General features: G+C 46.4%; 1 protein-coding gene and 1 long non-coding RNA gene across 6 annotated transcripts; both read left to right on the top strand.

The window, feature by feature from the left end:
• Positions 1-2,534: 2,534 nt before the first annotated feature.
• LOC125543443 (uncharacterized) lies at positions 2,535-5,801 on the top strand. Of its 5 annotated transcripts, none has more exons than XR_007298449.2 (5): positions 2,549-3,055; positions 3,733-3,853; positions 4,427-4,600; positions 4,711-4,812; positions 5,438-5,801. It is a non-coding gene; the product is annotated as an uncharacterized LOC125543443 (long non-coding RNA). The 5 variants fall into 5 exon arrangements; XR_007298448.2 differs by having other exon boundaries at positions 2,551-3,055; positions 3,767-3,853; positions 4,375-4,600; XR_007298445.2 differs by having other exon boundaries at positions 2,551-3,055; positions 4,375-4,600.
• Positions 5,802-9,775: 3,974 nt separating this feature from the next.
• On the top strand, positions 9,776-10,419 carry LOC147979032 (uncharacterized). Its single transcript, XM_087516699.1, has 3 exons — positions 9,776-9,852; positions 9,935-10,030; positions 10,128-10,419. The coding sequence occupies exons 1-3, from the start codon at positions 9,776-9,778 to the stop codon at positions 10,279-10,281; spliced, it is 327 nt and encodes a 108-aa protein (XP_087372825.1). The 3' UTR covers positions 10,282-10,419.
• The last annotated feature ends 6,266 nt before the right edge of the window (positions 10,420-16,685 follow it).

The following is a 16,685-nucleotide window of genomic DNA, read 5'->3' as shown; positions in this document are numbered from 1 at the left end:
TGCCTACTTCCGCAAAGAAACGGAAGTAGCAAAAACCCGACACAGTAGTACTGCCGAGGGGCGGTACTACTGCCTGACCGCATAGCGCGGTACTACCGCACGGAGAAAGCGGTACTACCGCGGTAGGTGCGGATGTAAAAAATTACATCCGCTCCTACTACCGCAAAGGGGCGGCACTAGCCTGGTGGGCAGCGGTAGTGCGGCTCCAGGGGAGCAGTACTACCGTGGGCACCTGCGGTACTACCGCGCCACCGCGCGGTACTACCGCGGATGCCTACGGTACTACCGTTGACCCAGGAGCAGTACTACCGCAACCAACAACGACAGCCAGACAAGGGAGGCAAGAAAACAGAGGAAGCTCCAAGGAAGAAGGAGGGGATAAGAAGGAGACGTGTACGTGATGATTTCACCCAAACCTTTCCAACACGGACCCCCTCTTAATAGTACGGCTTTCCTACGACTCAAATCCACCAAAAAGAAACGTAGAAAAGACGCCGTCTTCGTCAGTCTTCGAGGGGCACCCAATCGTCTTGTGCCTAGCAAAGAAGTGTCTGGGATACTCATGGCACACGATTAGTCCGCAAATGCGTTGTCATCAATCACCAAAACACTTAGGGATAAATATGTCCTTACAAGCATCTCGAAGGAGGATTTGAAGCGCCTCCTCTATGGCTGTATAACACTTGAATACCTTCGTCTTCAGGTGATGGATTGGTTCAGTAGCCTCCATATCGCCTCGACAAATGTCCATACAATTTATGTGCATTGCTGGTGCCGTAACATCGGTTAGTTGAGGTGTTTGACGATATGGTCATTGAGAATTGGCCTTTCCTTGAGAGATTGTTTGTACTCGATAAAGAAGGTCCAACAAGAATCAAGGTCATTGACGTACCGAAATTGCCAGTATTGGGCTATGCGCGTGTTAAATTCTTTGAACTTGTTACTGGATTCATATCAGTTCAGGTACAACAGTCTTCTTTTTCTCCATCTTATTGTACATCACATTTTATCTATTTTTTGTTGATCGATGTTCGACTTCATCCAGAAAATAATTCCCACAAGCTTGACCCCGTCTCTGCGCACATTGAAGGTCTTAGTACTACAATCTATCGGCCCCAGTTAGGATCAAGTTGTTAGATTCCTTAGATGTTTTCTGTGCACGGAGAAGCTATACATCGAGGTAATGCTCTTTTCTTATTAATTGTTAACCACAACGGAGTTCAAATTTTTGATACTTTTACACATGATTACAATGACAAATGTACTATGATTTCTAAAGGAATTTTTGACGATTTCAATACATATATTTTTTGAGATGTTAATCATGAACGATTGAAGATAACATGTCACTCTATTCGTGTATTTTAGAAATCCTGCAAATCAAAGAGGCCCGTAGTGTTCAACACAACATCTAGACACTAATGTGATGTCTTTGTTTGTAGATACAAGAGGCCCGAAAGTAGAAAATATGGTGCAATATAACAACCCCATCAAATACCTTGATCTCTATTTCACGGAGATTACTTCGAATGAGTACCGAGGCACCAAACCAGAGATTAAATCCGTTAGGTTCTTTGTTCGGAAAGCAAGTGTGCTCGAGGTAATGAGGTTTGCCCTATATTTAGTGCGCATAAATGAATAGTTTGCTGATCAGTGCAGGCGTCTACAACTGAATGAAAAAGGCTCTGCAGATGTTGAATTTCATTTTGAAAGTTCAAATGTCAAATTATTCGGTAATCTTTGTATGAAGCCGATATATGACTTCTTGGTGACTGATCCTTTCGCAGAAATATTGCATGACAAAGATTCTGAAGAAGCTGAATTTTATTTCTAATATCAATTTGAACCTTGCAATCTTTGAATTTGGGCCTTCTAATATTGGAATTTGAACCTTATAATATTTTTGATATTTGTAATCTTTGAAATGGCCTTGTGTTCTTTTTTCTTTCAAATGTCCTCCTGCAATTTATACATGTGGGATACTGTCCAACTATTGATGCAAGAGGACGGCGTCTGCATGACATGGGATTGAGATGATCCAAAAGGCAAAGGTGTTCGTTTGTAGGAAAAGAACTTTCTTGCTGACCACCTTTTGGCTTGAAGATTAGATTAACTTGTACACAATGCAATATATTTCTATGTGATCATATTTTTGGTTCATGCTCTCATAGTTCACTATAATAAGAGCATGCATGGACAAATTAATCAATGGATTTTGATAAAAGCATTCAAACCCTAAACCCTAAAAATTCGAATGTAATATGTTATGAACTCTAACGTGGAAGAATCGAGAAATAAGAGATCCAGTAACTCCCGCGCCTCCTCAGAGTTCAGTGGATTCTGGCCGTCCGATCCGTTTTCCTGATGCGATTCTAGCCGTCGGATCGAGCCCTCAGATGATTTGGGCCGCCGGATCATAACCGAGTCCCTGTAGCAATGAACAGTTTCACTTCGCGGTAAATATCCGCTGCCACCGCCGGTTAATACAGCACCCCGCCGAGGGCAATATTGGGATTTCCATAGGCCGGTGGAACGTGCCCTTTCCCGGTTCGCTGCCTCTCGCTGCCTCCTCCCCAATCGAAGAGACGCCTAGGGTTCGACCTCTCCTCGCTTCTCTCCCGCATGTCTCTCTCTCTCTCGCAGTCGTCGCCACCAGCCATCCTCCCCATCGCCCCCTTCGCCCCGTCATCTCCCACTCGCTCCACCCCTCTCGCAGATCTCGTAGGATGGAGACGCTGGCCGCCTCCATCTCCTCTCTGTCGCCGTCTGACCCAGATGCGGCCGCAGTCTGCCGGCGCCGCAGGCGGAGGAGACGCGCCTAGGAGGAGCCTTCGGCAGCCGCCGCCGCCGCGCCCTCCTCCTCCTTCCACCTCCTGGCCGGCGCCCAACCACCGCGCCCTCTCCCTCCCCCTACCGCCGGCCTCTCCCTAGGTGGCGGCCAGATCTGCCACGGCCACAGCCACGGCGAGGGCTTCTGGATCCGCGCCGCCGTCGAGCTGGACGCGACCATCAACCTCGGACCACACCGCCGCCGCCATGGATGCACCATATCAAGGTCTCCTCCCCCGCCTCTCTCTCTCTCTCTCTCTCTCTCTCTGATGTGTTCCGATTTGGTAGGCTTGGTTCCCTCCCTGATCATGATGCGTGTAGACGCATGCACAAGTTAGGTCTTGTGATCTATTTCAGGAACTGCTGCTAGCCTTGTAGTTAGTTATATCCTGTTCGTATGTATGATGTGTACCAGGTGCTTCGTAGGTAGTGTGTGTAACGAGCTTTTGTTGTCATGTACCTTTGGCTGGACCATTGCACTGGTCATGTAGATATATCCTTTTGAAGTTCTTATATCCTGGTGCACGAAAACCACACAGGCCTTTAGACTATGTACGTGAATTGTTTGACTATGGTCACCTGACCACTACTCCGTGGATGGTTGGTCCTTCTGCCATTAGGCAGGATATCTTTTGTTTTTCTCTACGAACTGCAGGTGCTTGAAATAAGACAGCCGGTAGCCAGTTCTTCAATAAGAACAACTGAGACAGATTTGAAACATGTTTTAGACGTTTCAGAGGTGGTATATAGCAGTTCATTGTCGGTGTATAATTTACTGAGACCACAAATAAATTTTAAAGCTACTGATTTAGGCTGAGTAAGCAAAACATATAAACAGGAATAAAGTAAATTATTCTTTTAGCAAATCAGAGTGAGCTTTATTGATCCAGGGATTGTCTATAGGAATTGCAAGAAAATCATGAGGAATTTCTCTCAGGTCGCAATGGCTGACAAAGAGCTTCAGGTTCATGGTTCACCAGGTTCTGCTGGCTCCACTAACAGTTGCCTGCAAGCACTTGCATAGGTCAGCTGAGATACGTCTTGCACACCTACGAGTTGATTCTTCTAGGGATCTAATTTTCTAAACGAACTTTCAGTTGCAATGCACAAATATGTTGCTAGATGAGGTTTAGAATTTATTTGGCAGAAGCTGTTTTAAGATTAGTATATTGTAGTGTTTCTCTGAGGGAATTCTGTGAATATTTGGTCATTGCCAACAAATCTAAAATAGAATGGAAGCGATTGTTTGGAATGGATATACTGCCAACAAACCAGCAGTCGAACTGAACTAGAATACTGTGTGTATTTTAGCTTAAGCAATCTAGGATTCACTCCTGGATGTTAGAGCAACATATTTCAGAATGTAATTAATCAATGTTGCTTCCCGAGAAGTATATTTCTTTTGTTTCAATAAGCATTATGCACAACTCGATGCTTGGTGCAACATGAGTTCATCTTATTATGTGAATATAGTGGTTGGCATGCTCAATTCGTCCTCATTGGCATCTGAACCTGAGGCTCCTGACTTACTCAAATGTTCTCCAGTTATTCCCCCTCTCCTACAAATGTGATCAATTTGGCATGGGTATGCGTACAGTTGGAATGAGGCGCCATGGGAAGGATTCAAATCTCTGAGAAGTGTGCTAAATCAATAGTGCCAATCGGTTCAGTTTCAGCTTCAAAAACATTGGGTGATTGAAAATGGCATGCTATATTTCTGCAACAAGGCTCCCTAAATATTCCCTATGTTCTAAACTGGATTCTGACAAGGGTAAAGATATCTGAGACATCCCTCATTTTATTTTAAGACCATTACTTTTTTGCCTACCTCTCCTTATATAATCTCTAACATGGCCGGCTCTCTATTCTCTGTGGTTTAAGGTGTACACCCTGCTATTTGGTCAGAAGTCTGGGAGTTCATACTTGGTTGTTTGATCTCGAGAACACCTTTGATGACCACGGGCAAATTGGGCGAACCAGAAGGTACTCGACTCATTCTATGCTTTTCATGACTGCAATTTCCATCAAGTACATATATGATGTCTTCACACTCCATTATAATCAATAATTGCCTTACTGTAAAGGACTCATTCATTTTGCGTTCATTAATCTTGAACTATAGATTAAATCTTTTTGCTGCATGTTAAGTTATGTGTGAAAGGATGATTAATATGAGGCATACATTCTTTGTTTTATGGATATATACATTAACTGCTGCATGTATATCATCACAAGCAAAAAATGTGTATTTTTGCGTTCATTAACTGCTGAAAGGATGATTAACTGCTGCATGTTATGAACTAGGATGAACTTATACATGCAGAGAGAGAGAGAGAGAGAGAGTTCAATATTTGTTCAATCCTCCCCCCCCCTCTTTCTCTCTGACCGCTGCTAGCAGGTCGTTGACATATTCGGGTTGTAGGTCACAGAAACAAAGTTTAGAGTTATTTTATGTTTTCGCTCAGCAATTTCCTGCATTACATATCTTTTTGTGTTTAGTTTTTTTTTGCGAATTCTACTATTTGTAGCATTGAGCTAAACTGACATTCGTTTTAGTTAACTTACATTCCTGGATGTTTTTAAACTGATATTATTTCCATAATTTCAGGTTTGTACTTGGCTTTATCAGAATTAGAATATGCAGAACATGTGTTGGAGAAGTGCCCATTTGGTTTTATGAAATAATATTCAGTCAGTTTAAAGTTATTTTCATGTTGATTGCATTTTGTTGTAGGAACGTGCAAAGAAACTAATGTTTGATCATGTCGTTGACCGGCTCTGTTATGATAATTCTTTGAGAAAGTGGTCACATTCCACATGAAGAACCCGTAGTACCATGTTTTACCATCTCTATCGCCACTGTGTTTGGCTTTTGGTTTCTTTTTATTTTCCTGCTCTGAGTACTCGCCCTCTCATGTTGTACAAGTGAATGTTTTTTTTTTGAATCAAAAAATCTGAATATATGAGTCGAACCATGCTTCCTACAAACTTGATTACTACCTGCTTGAGAATATCGTTGGGACCGGCACCCCGCGCCAAGGCGCAGTACCGATCTAGTTTATAAGGTACTACGTTTTGAACATCAACACACCATTTTTTATTATTTTTCTAACCCGTCGAATTTTTTTTGACACGAAACATTTTCTATGACCCTACAAACCGTCTCTGGAAATGGACATGCCTAGTGACGCCCAAAAGTGTCGCCAGATTTCAGGCCGGAACGTTGTCAAAGTTGTCGAGGGCGTTGCCTCGGGAGGAAACACCTTGTGGCGGTGGACCATCACATAAAATGAGTTTACGATGTTTCATGTTTCGCCACCATTTTTGTCACTGAATAAAGCAAATTTTGTAATCCATGCAGGGTAGGGTTGTCTAGGTGCGTCTTGGGGTGGTGGGAGTAGCGCACCGGAGAATAATTTTATGGTAACTCCAATCCCATACTTGGGGCGTCTCTCACAGTAGTGTCTCAGAGTTGTTTGCTCGCCGGTTCGTCAAATCGGCGGGATTAGGTCTTTTGGATGTCGGCGACAAAGCAACGGGGTGGTGATTCCTTCAGAGGTTGGTGTCCTCCTGCTCTGTCCCCGTCGATGTGCCGTGGTCTCTGACGCAGTCGAGGAGTAGTGTGGTTCATGTTTGGAGGATGGCTGCTGCCCATGGTGGTGGCGTCGTCTCGTGGGACAAGATGGCTTACCGGGAGCACGGATAGAGGCACAAGGACGATGGATCTGATGGTCTCTCTCGACTTTATCGATGAGCGACGCCAGATTTGAGGTTGGGATGGCACAGGGACGACCCCGGCCGACATTGCCACAACGTTATGTGCCCGCTACGTGGTCTTCGGTTCACAAAGCCCTTACGACTATGGTGCCCTCCTAGGTATGGCAACGAAGGAGGTTCTTCTCCTGTCTCTCTGGCGACGTTTGGGGTTGGAAATGACCGTTGGTTTTGGTAATCTCACTTTGGGTTTAATGACATAGTACACAAGTACTTAAAAAAAACCTTTAAAATAGTAGAGATTTTATTTGGTTTCGGATCGGGTACGATTCTCGTTTGGGTTCGTAGTTGGAGCCTTTTTCCAGTTATATCATGTGTGCTTCCATAGTATTCGATCTCATTAACGATTTTCGCAAGGGTCTATCTACGTCTCAGTCGACTGAGACTTCACGAAGTCTCAGTCGGCTGATGTCATCACATGTAGATTAGGCCTGTTAACTAGCTCTATTTCTGCTGGGTTGAATCGGCTTAGCACTTGGGCTTATTTCATTTTACTTGTTTGTTTGTCTGTTATTTTTAGGCTGGGCTGCCCACTTTTTCTGTTGTCACTAGGCCCGACCCTTTTCTTTCTTTTCTTCAGCGGTCGCGGACGTACGGTGCCAGCCCACGTACAGATGCATGTGCATGCAGATGGATGGATATGGGCCTGTAGAGTGTACTATACGTGATTAGGATGTCTACGTGTGTCATCTTATCACATATGTACGTATGTGTGTCACTGTGAGAACACGTGTCATTTGACTCGCCCGCCTCCTTCCGGCGCCCTCTCTGACAAAACAAAAAAGTCCACTTGCGGTCGATTAAAAGACGTGCAGTTGCGGTCGGGTGCGGCACTTGCAGGTGCGGGGTTGTTGTCGGGTTTGCAACTGGCCCGCCCCCTCTCCCGCCACCCACTCTGACAAAACAAAAGCCGCGTTAGAACCATGTTGGGGAACATGCAGTTGCGGAAGGGTGCGACACTTGTAGTTGCGGGGCTGTTGTTGGGTTTGCAACTAGCCCGCCCCCTCTCCAGGCGCCCCCTTTGACAAAAGAAAAGTCGAGTTGCAACCATGTTGGGGGACATGCAGTTGCAGTCGGGTGCGGCACTTGCAGTTGCGGGGCTGTTGTTGGGCTGGCAACTGGCCCGCCCCCTCTCCCGCCACCCACTCTAACAAAAAAAAAGTCGAGTTACAACCATGTTGGGGAACATGCAGTTGCGGAAGGGTGCGGCACTTGCAGTTGCGGGGCTGTTGTTGGGCTTGCAACTAGCCCGCGCCCTCTCCAGGCGCCCCTTTTGACAAAAGAAAACTAGAGTTGCAACCATGTTGGGGGACATGCAGTTGCGGTCGGGTGCGGCACTTGTAGTTGCGGGGCTGTTGTCGGGCTTGCAACTGGCCCGCCCCCTCTGCCGCCACCACTCTGACAAAACAAAAGTCGAGTTACAACCATGTTGGGGAACATGCAGTTGCGGAAGGGTGCGGCACTTGCATTTGCGGGGCTGTTGTTGGGCTTGCAACTAGCCCGTCCCCTCTCCAGGCGCCTCCTTTGTCAAAAGAAAAGTCGAGTTGCAACCATGTTGGGGGACATGCAGTTGCGGTCCGGTGCGGCACTTGCAGTTGCGGGGCTATTGTCAGGCTTGCAACTGGCCCACCCCCTCTCCCGACGCCCCCTCTGAAAAACAAAAGTTGAGTTGCAACCATGTTGGGGGACATGCGAGGCTGTTGTCGGGCTTGCAACGCTCCCCTCCCTTCCGACGCCCCCTTCAACAGAACAGAAAAGTCAAGTTGCGGTCGGGTTGGAAGACATGTAGTTGTGATCGGGTGCGACATTGCAGTTGCGGGGCTGTTGCGGGCTTTGCAACTGGCCCGCCCCCTCTACCGGAGCCCCCTCCGACAGAAGTCGAGTTGCAACCATGTTGGGGGGCATGCAAGTTGCGGGCAGGTGCGACACTTGCAGTTATGAGGCTGTTGTCTGGCTTGCAACTTGCTCGCCCCCTCTAACGGTGCCCCCTCCGACAAAACAAAAAAATCTAGTTACGGTCGGGCTAGAATACATGCAATTGATTCAACCTACTGATTCTCTACTTAATTCAACCTTCTGGTGCCCTACTTAATTCAACATGTAGATCTCGATAACTACAGATGCGTGTTAGAGACATGAGCTTTGTTTCAAGGAAAATAAAAAGAAAAGGCAGCTTCTTCTCTATCAACCCACGCTAGAAAAAATTAGGGCATATAAACACGATGAAAATGTGTTTTTGTGTAATACATGAATAAAATTAAAACAAAAAACATGTAGAAAAGACAACAAGTGAGAATAAAAAATGTTCATGCTTGTCAAAATGTATCTTCTACAAAACTTAAATCTTCCAAAGATGAATGATAAAAATAGACAAAAATAGAAATAAAAGTAAAAACAGACAAATAAAACATATTAAAATAAATACACAAAAAGAGAAATAAATAATAAATAATAAAGAGGAAAAAAACTAGATAAATACGCGTATCTTCTTTCTGTACACACAAGCCTAACAGAAAAACAAGAAAGAAAATACAAAATATTTACGTGGGATACCTATTAAGAAAATAAATAAGAAAACAGGAAAGGAAAAATGAGAAGGACCACAAACCGTAGCCCACAGCCCACTTAACGGAAGGCACCCCGCCAGCCGCCAGCTGCTCAAATAGAGAAAGCCCAATAGGTTTTCAACAATGGGAATACATCAGTGACAAATACAGATCAATCGAATCGTATGGTTAATCCTGTCGACTGAGACTTCATTAATTCTCAGTCGACTGAGAATTAGCAGAACCCTTTCCGCAAACTAGCTCAATTCTCTGGCACAGGGTTCCAACTACACAAGGTGTATTGCTACTAAAAACATCACTCAAAGTAAGGGTCCTCCTGCCTGCAAGAATAGCTGGACTCTGGTGTTACCACAAGCATATGACAACACATCTCTACCGGCGCTGGTGGTCTTTTCTTTAAGCTGCAGTTCATCTGGTTGATTAGTTTTCAACCTATCTTTGCTTCTCCATTGCAGCCTCTTTTCAGGCTCTGTCTCTTATTCTTCAGTCTGTTGCCTCTGTAACTTGTAATAACCCCATAAGCTGTCAATGGAAATTTGGGCACCTTTCAGGTGCCTTGCTTTGTTCAAAAAAAAAAACCCCGATCGATTGTGCCGAGTTGCGACATGGCGACGATCGCGTTCCGACTCCTCTCTCGCCGGACTCTCACCAGCGCTATAGGCAAGGCCGCCCAGCACCTGTTAATTCATTCAATCCCGTCTCTCATCATCGTCTTTTTTTAGTATTTCATTCCGAATTGACACTCAAAAGCTACGGGGTCCGTGGCAGGGTCGTTGGTCGTGGCGGTCCTGTCTGCTTGGCTTCGACGACACGGCGATGGCCGATGCCAAAAGGCTGTTAGGCCACGCGTCGTACATGAAGTAAGTACTAGTACTAGTGTAACATATAAGATTTGCAGCCACGAGATACTAGCAGCTCACTAATCGCCTCCCGTGTGTGCGTTCGTCTGCACTGCAGGCTGCTGGAGAAAGAGCAGGCAGCTGTCGACCGGACCCTCGGCCGCTTGGTTTTTGGGTCGGCCGTGGTTTCCGTCGGATTGCTTCTTGCCAAGATTTATCCTCCTCCCCCGGCAAGCGGACGTACAATTACCCCTACTTCAGATGGGGTGTAGGGAAGAGATCCCGGTTTCATTTGGATAGTGTGAAATAACATGCTTTTTCGGATGATAAGATGGGTGTAATTCCTTTTTGATGTAGCTCATCATTCATGCCAAATGATAAGATGAGTGTAATTCTGATAATGTATTCAACTGTCCTTATATACTACTATCTCTGTAACTTTTTTATAAGAATCTTTATAAGACGTTTTTAGAGTTTATGAGTGTCAAAAAATGTCTTGTACTCATTTGGCTTGGTATGTGGGGAGTTGTTTTTTTATTTCAATAAATAAAGTGGTATTTTGATGGTTTCTTTCTGGGGTATAATTATGTTTTATTTGCAAATTAACACACACACACACACACACACACACACACACACACACACACACACACACACATATATATATATATATGCAGGAAGTTTCCTTTTTGAGAGAACTAGAGCAGCTCAACTACTCTACGGGTTGACACATTCAGAATACATCAGATTTTGTAGGCTAGGTGGGACGTCCGAATCAAGCCTCTGATCGCCAAAGCTTCTGTGTAGGGCAGCCAGCCCATGTGCCAAGGCATTGTTGCATTGCTTCACGTGGCTGATCTTGCAAGCAGAGAAGCTTCCCATTGCCCGTCTGATGTCCATTATCAGTCCATAGCAGGCAGATCGTGGTTGGGTTTGTGCTTCTACTTCCTTGACTATCGATTGGTTGTCCATTTCAAGTATCACCCGACCATTGTACCGGCCGGCCAGAGTGTGCAACCCGACCAGGGCTGCTCTGGCTTCGGCCTCGTCCACTTCACTGCAGGGGGCAGTCCCTTGGATTCAGAGAAGAGCACTCTACCTCTTTCGTCTCTGGCTATTCCTCCTGCAGCACTCACTCCAGTTTCACCCTCGAACGCTGCATCCGTGTTCAGTTTTACTGTACCTTGTACAGGAGGGACCCAACACCTGTTAAGGTTCACTTCAGGAATTGGTTCAGGAACCCTCCCTCCGAAGGCGGTTTTCCCATCCGACCCCATGTCCATCTCTGTACCCGCCAATCTGAACTCTTTCTCATATTTCTCTAGAAATTGGACTGACGATCTGATTGTTTGTCTTCCTTTGCTGCGCACACAGTCCTCCCGGAGGTGCCAGCAGCGCCACATCAGAAGCAACATTTTTGCTCGTGTGTCCTCGTTCTCTGAGTCAAGAAGTACTTGCAGCCAATCCTCCCCTGTGTATCTGAACTTTTTCTCAGGCGGGAGTACCCAGACTTCTCTCATGGCCCTTCTCAAACCTCTGCTTTTGGTGCACTCCACAACTGCATGGTACTCATTCTCTACCCCACGTCCGCAAATGCTGCATGTTGCGTCTGTCTCAAGAGTTCGTTTGTGCTTATTTTCTTTAGTGGCTAGTGTCTTGGTAGCCACTCGCCACCCGAAAATCCGCACTTTACCCGGCACTTTGGCCTTCCATATCAAGTCCCAAATGCTCCTATCGTCGGCGTCCCTTGTAGAACTGGACGGGGAGGCCTCCTGTTGAGAAAGTCTTGCGGCTAGCTTGTATGCGCTCTTAACTGTGAAGGCTCCGTTCCTTTCATAATGTCAGGCAAGTTGGTCGCTCACATTTGAGCTTGGGATCAGGAGTTTGCATATCTCGTCGGCATCGAAAGGATAGAAGATCTGGCGGATGAGGTCTACGTTCCACTCATTCCTATCCGGGATCATGAGTTGATGTACCCAACGGAGCCTGGACCTCCTTATGAAAGCAGCCGTCATGAGGCCCTCCCTTCTAGGCAGCCACTAATCTCGCTGGATTTGTATATTTTTTCCATCTCCATCCCTCCAAATTATCCCCTTTTTCAAAAGTTGCAATCCAAACTCAATGCCCCTCCACACCGGTGAAACATCTGATGCATAGACGGTGTCTAGGACATTTCCATTAGGGTAGTACTTTGACTTAAGCACTCTTGCGCAGAGGCTGTTAGGGTTCTGGATCATTCTCCACCCTTGCTTTGCGAGGAGTGCTTGGTTAAAGAGATGCATATCTCTGAAGCCAATACCCCCATCCCTTTTCGGTTTAGTCATACGATCCCACGACATCCAGTGGACCTTCCTGTGTCCATCCTCGTCTCCCCACCAGAAATCTCTTATCATTCTCTCGTACTTCTCACAAAATGCTTTGGAGAGCATAAACACACTCATTGTATACGTGGGGAGGCCCGGAACCACTGATTTGACATGGACTTCTTTAGCTGAATAAGACATAAACCTTTCCGACCAGTCGTTGCATCTTTTCCCAAATCTGTCCAGTATCGGCTGAAATTGGTCATCCTTCATTCTCCCTTCCGGCGTCGGCAAACCTAGATACTTGCTTTCAAAGGTGTCTGCTTGTACTCCCAAGATATTTTTAATGCCCGCCCTAGTTGCCTCCGAACAAGCCTCACTGAAAAGAATTGAGCATTTGCTCTCACTGAGAAGTTGCCCCGTACACCTCTGGAAAGTTGTTAACACTCTTCTGATGGTTTTGGCTTGTTCAGTCGCGGCCTTAAAGAAAATCAAGCTATCATCCGCGAAGAGGAGATTTGAGATACCCGGGATGTTTTTCGCAATCTTAATGGGTGTCAAGTTGTTTTCAGCAATTTCCTTTTTTAGCAAGTGCACTAGGACATCCGCAACAAACATGAACAGGTAAGGGCTAAGGGGGTCCCCTTGTCTCAGCCCTCTGGAAGGGATAAACAGTTCCAAGAGACCTCCATTGCATCTCACCGAGTACCTCACGGTACGGACACACTGCATAACCCAATTAGTCCATTTCTTGCAAAAGCCAAACTTTTGGAGCACACCTTCCAAGAAATCCCAGTTCACTCTGTCATATGCTTTGGCAAGGTCCAGCTTATATGCACTGTAATTATCTCTGACATTTCTGGAGTGTTGGATCTTGTGAAAGCATTCGAATGCAATGATAGCGTTGTCAGTGATCATTCTTCCCGGGATAAAGGCACTTTGCGTCTCGGATATAATCTCATCCAAGATGGGCCTAAGTCTGTTGACAAGGCATTTTGACACCACCTTGTAAATGACGTTGCACAGACTGATCGACCTATAATCCTTGATTGACTGCGGATCATTACCCTTTGGTATGAGGACGATCACTGTATCATTAATACCATCTGGTAGAACCCCACTCTCAAAGAATTCTAGGACACCTCTAATGACATCCTCTTTCAGCTCCCCCAGTTCCTTTGGAAAAAACGACCCGGGAAGCCGTCAGGACCAGGGGCTTTTAGAGGCCCTATTTGAAAAGGGCGTCACTTATCTCTTCCGCTGAGAACTGTTTTGTCAACACGTCGTTCATATCTCCGCTCACACGGTTTCCTATTAGGTCTAGAATTCCCTCTTCCTTCTCGTATAGCTTCTTGAAGAAAACATTTGTTATTTCATGTATTCCTTTGTCATCCTTGACACACTTGCCTGAATCATCTTTCAGCCTACCAATGGTATTTTTCTTTCGTCTCCATGTAGCTTTTTGTTGGAAACATTTGGTATTCTTGTCCCCCTCTCTGAGATAAGTAGCACGTGAGCGCTGCCTCCACATGAGCTCCTCACTCACTAGCAATTCATCCAATTTCCGAGCTAGTTCATCTGCTCTTTTTTGCGTCTCGGATGTGCTAGTCGAGTTCCATATTATGCTTAATTTCGTTCTAATATCCGCTGTTTGTTTGATAACCGAGCCAAAGTCATGATTTTCCCATCTGCGTAGCTCCCCCTTCATCTGGTTCAGCTTTGAACACACTTCCTTCAGGTTCGCCGCCGGTCCCTTTTCTTTCCACACTGCTGTAATGGTTGGCCGAAGGGACTCCACTCTTTCCCACATATGTTCGTACCTGAAAGTAGGTGCAGACCCCTTCTCTTTTGGCCTCCATTCCTTCCTTCCTCCCACTCTCAGTAGGATAGGCAGATGATCCGATCTCGAGGAGCAGATGTGCTCAACAGTAGCTTGGTTGAAGTAGTCGGACCACTCGCTCGATGTCACACATCTATCCAGGCGTGCCCTCATGTTGCTGCTTCCATCTTGTTTATTATTGTATGTCCAGCCCGGTCCCTTGAAGCCCAGGTCATACACTTTGCAATCCGACAGAACCAAACGAAAATTTTCCATGTTTCTTTCAGACTGCTTCGCTTTTGAGTAGTGTTCTGATTGCAACATGGTTTCGTTGAAGTCACCCATCATCAACCAAGGTAAGCTGCTTGTGTCCTTTAACCTTCTTAGCAAAGTCCACATGTGGTGTCGTTCGTGTGCTTTTGGTTCACCATAGACAAAGGTTCCTCTCCATTGTATGCCTTGCGGATTTAAACGGATCAACACGTCGATGTATCTCGCCCCCACGGAAATCTTCTTTATTTCAACACTCTCATCATAGAATAGGGCAATGCCGGCACCTTTTCCAATACCGGGTTGTGTGATACAATGGCGAAGGCCTAGCCTCCATTTCAGGTTCCTAACATACTTATTATTTTGCCGAGTTTCCGAGAGGAAGACGAGCTTGGGCTTATAGGTGTGCACTAAGCACACTAGCTCCTGAACTGTGCGAGGTTGCCCGAGGCCTCGAATGTTCCATGCCATGATCGTCATGGCTCCTGGTGGGCGCCCTCCTTGGCGTCCACCAGTTGACCGGGAGCCCCTGGCCTGGTAGCTTCCTTGCTGACCTCTTTTCCTTCCACACCAATAGTTGCAGCACATGCTTTCTTGTTCTGTTCTCAATCCCCTCCATGTCCAGGCGCTGCTACATCTATTGTCTCCTCCCTTGCGTTTCCTCCTCTCTTGCCCAAGACTGACACCACCTTCCCTGCTCTCTCCTTGCTAGGCCTCCTGTTCTTCACAACCTTCTTATTGAAAAAGGCCTTCCACAGTCCATGCCACCTCCTGCTGTGTGGACTGCGGGATTGGGTCGCCCTCAGGGTCCAGGCTCTCTGTCCCGATCTTCCTCTCAGCCTTTTCCGCCACCTGCACAGTCGCCCCTGCCAAGCCTGCAGGCTCCACGTCCCTTCCCTTACCAGGTCCGGAGGGTGCAGGATTCATGATAAGAGTCTGATTCGGCCCTAGTGTGGGCGCTCCAACTGTAGCCTTGTCGTCGAGGACAGAAAGAGCCAGGTTCTGCTTGGTTCCGCCTTCGTCTCACTACAAAAAAAATACACTTCCGTGATGATACATGTTTGTCACAGTAGGTCGCGTTTTTTTCCATGCATGTACATTCATGACAAATTTATGATAGAATCAAGATAGTCATACCTGTGCTGTCGTAGAAGTGTTCCATGACATTACCAAAATTATCATCACGGAAGTGTCCACTTCCATGACGATAAATCGCGCGTCACAGAAGTGCTTTCGTCAAGGGTGACCGACACGTGGCATCCACCGTAACGGAATGCCGTTAAGCTATCGGGTCGGGTTTTGGATCCGATAACCCGTTAACAGCACCGACCAATGGGGATTTTCCACGTGTAAAATCATCATTGTCTAGAGGAAACACGTGTCGGCTCATCGTTGGGACAGATGTCATCCACTCATTGGACAGGAGGCGCCTATGATAGGTCGACATGTGGCACGGCCCAATAGTGGCCCATTCCGGTGAAAAGGCCGGCCCAGTAAAAATTAGCAGGCCGGCCCATATAAGGCCTACTTGTGTCAGGTCCATTTAAGCCCACGGCCCATACGAGATGTGCCAATTCGGCCCGTTAAAGATTTGACACCATTGCAACCCATCGTCAGTTCGAGCCCGTTAACAGCCCGCTATATATTTGGGCTCAATATCGGCCCGATGAGATTTCGGCCTGTTAACCCCTCATTCAATGGATGGGCCAATTTTCAGGATGTACATCTTTCGGCCTTTTAGCGACCCATTTAAATGTTGGGCTAATTTCCGGCCCGGTGTGTCTTTCAGCCTGTTGACGGCCCATAAATCTGATGGGCCATTTGTAGTCGGACCTGAGTTTTGGCCTTTTAGTGGCCCATTTAAGTGTTGGGACAATTTCTGGCCCGGTGTCACTTTCAGCCTGTTGACGGCCCATAAACTAGTTGGGCCAATTGTAGTCGGACCTGAGTTTTAGCCTTTTAGCGACCCATTTAAGTGCTGGGCCAATTCCCGGCCCTGTGTGCCTTTCGGCCTGTTAATGGACCATAAATGAGTTGGGCCATTTGTAATCGGACCTTAATTTTGGCCTCTTAACGGCCCATGCCCTTCATGGTCCAATACCAGCCCGGTTTCTCTTTCGGCTTGCTAAAGGCCCACAACACAGTTGGGCCGTTTACAATACGACCTGACTTTAAGCCTCTTAGCGGCTCATGCTCTTCATGGTCCAATACAAGCCCGCTATCTCTTTCGGCCTGCTAAAGGCCTACAGTATAGTTGGACCATATGTAGCCCAAACTTAGTAAC

The sequence above is a fragment of the Triticum urartu genome, chromosome 3A (genome assembly GCF_056163025.1).
Source record: "Triticum urartu cultivar PI428250 chromosome 3A, HENAU_Tu73, whole genome shotgun sequence".
NCBI lineage: Eukaryota > Viridiplantae > Streptophyta > Magnoliopsida > Poales > Poaceae > Triticum > Triticum urartu.
This window is presented reverse-complemented; position numbering and strand designations above follow the sequence as displayed.

Bases quoted from the DNA above. Each gene is read 5' to 3' on its own strand.
- LOC147979032 (XM_087516699.1), top strand. From the start codon at position 9,776: ATGGCGACGATCGCGTTCCGACTCCTCTCTCGCCGGACTCTCACCAGC. The intron at 9,853-9,934 runs AATTCATTCAAT...ACGGGGTCCGTG, and splicing joins AAGGCCGCCCAGCACCTGTT to GCAGGGTCGTTGGTCGTGGC. The intron at 10,031-10,127 runs GTAAGTACTAGT...TCTGCACTGCAG, and splicing joins GGCCACGCGTCGTACATGAA to GCTGCTGGAGAAAGAGCAGG.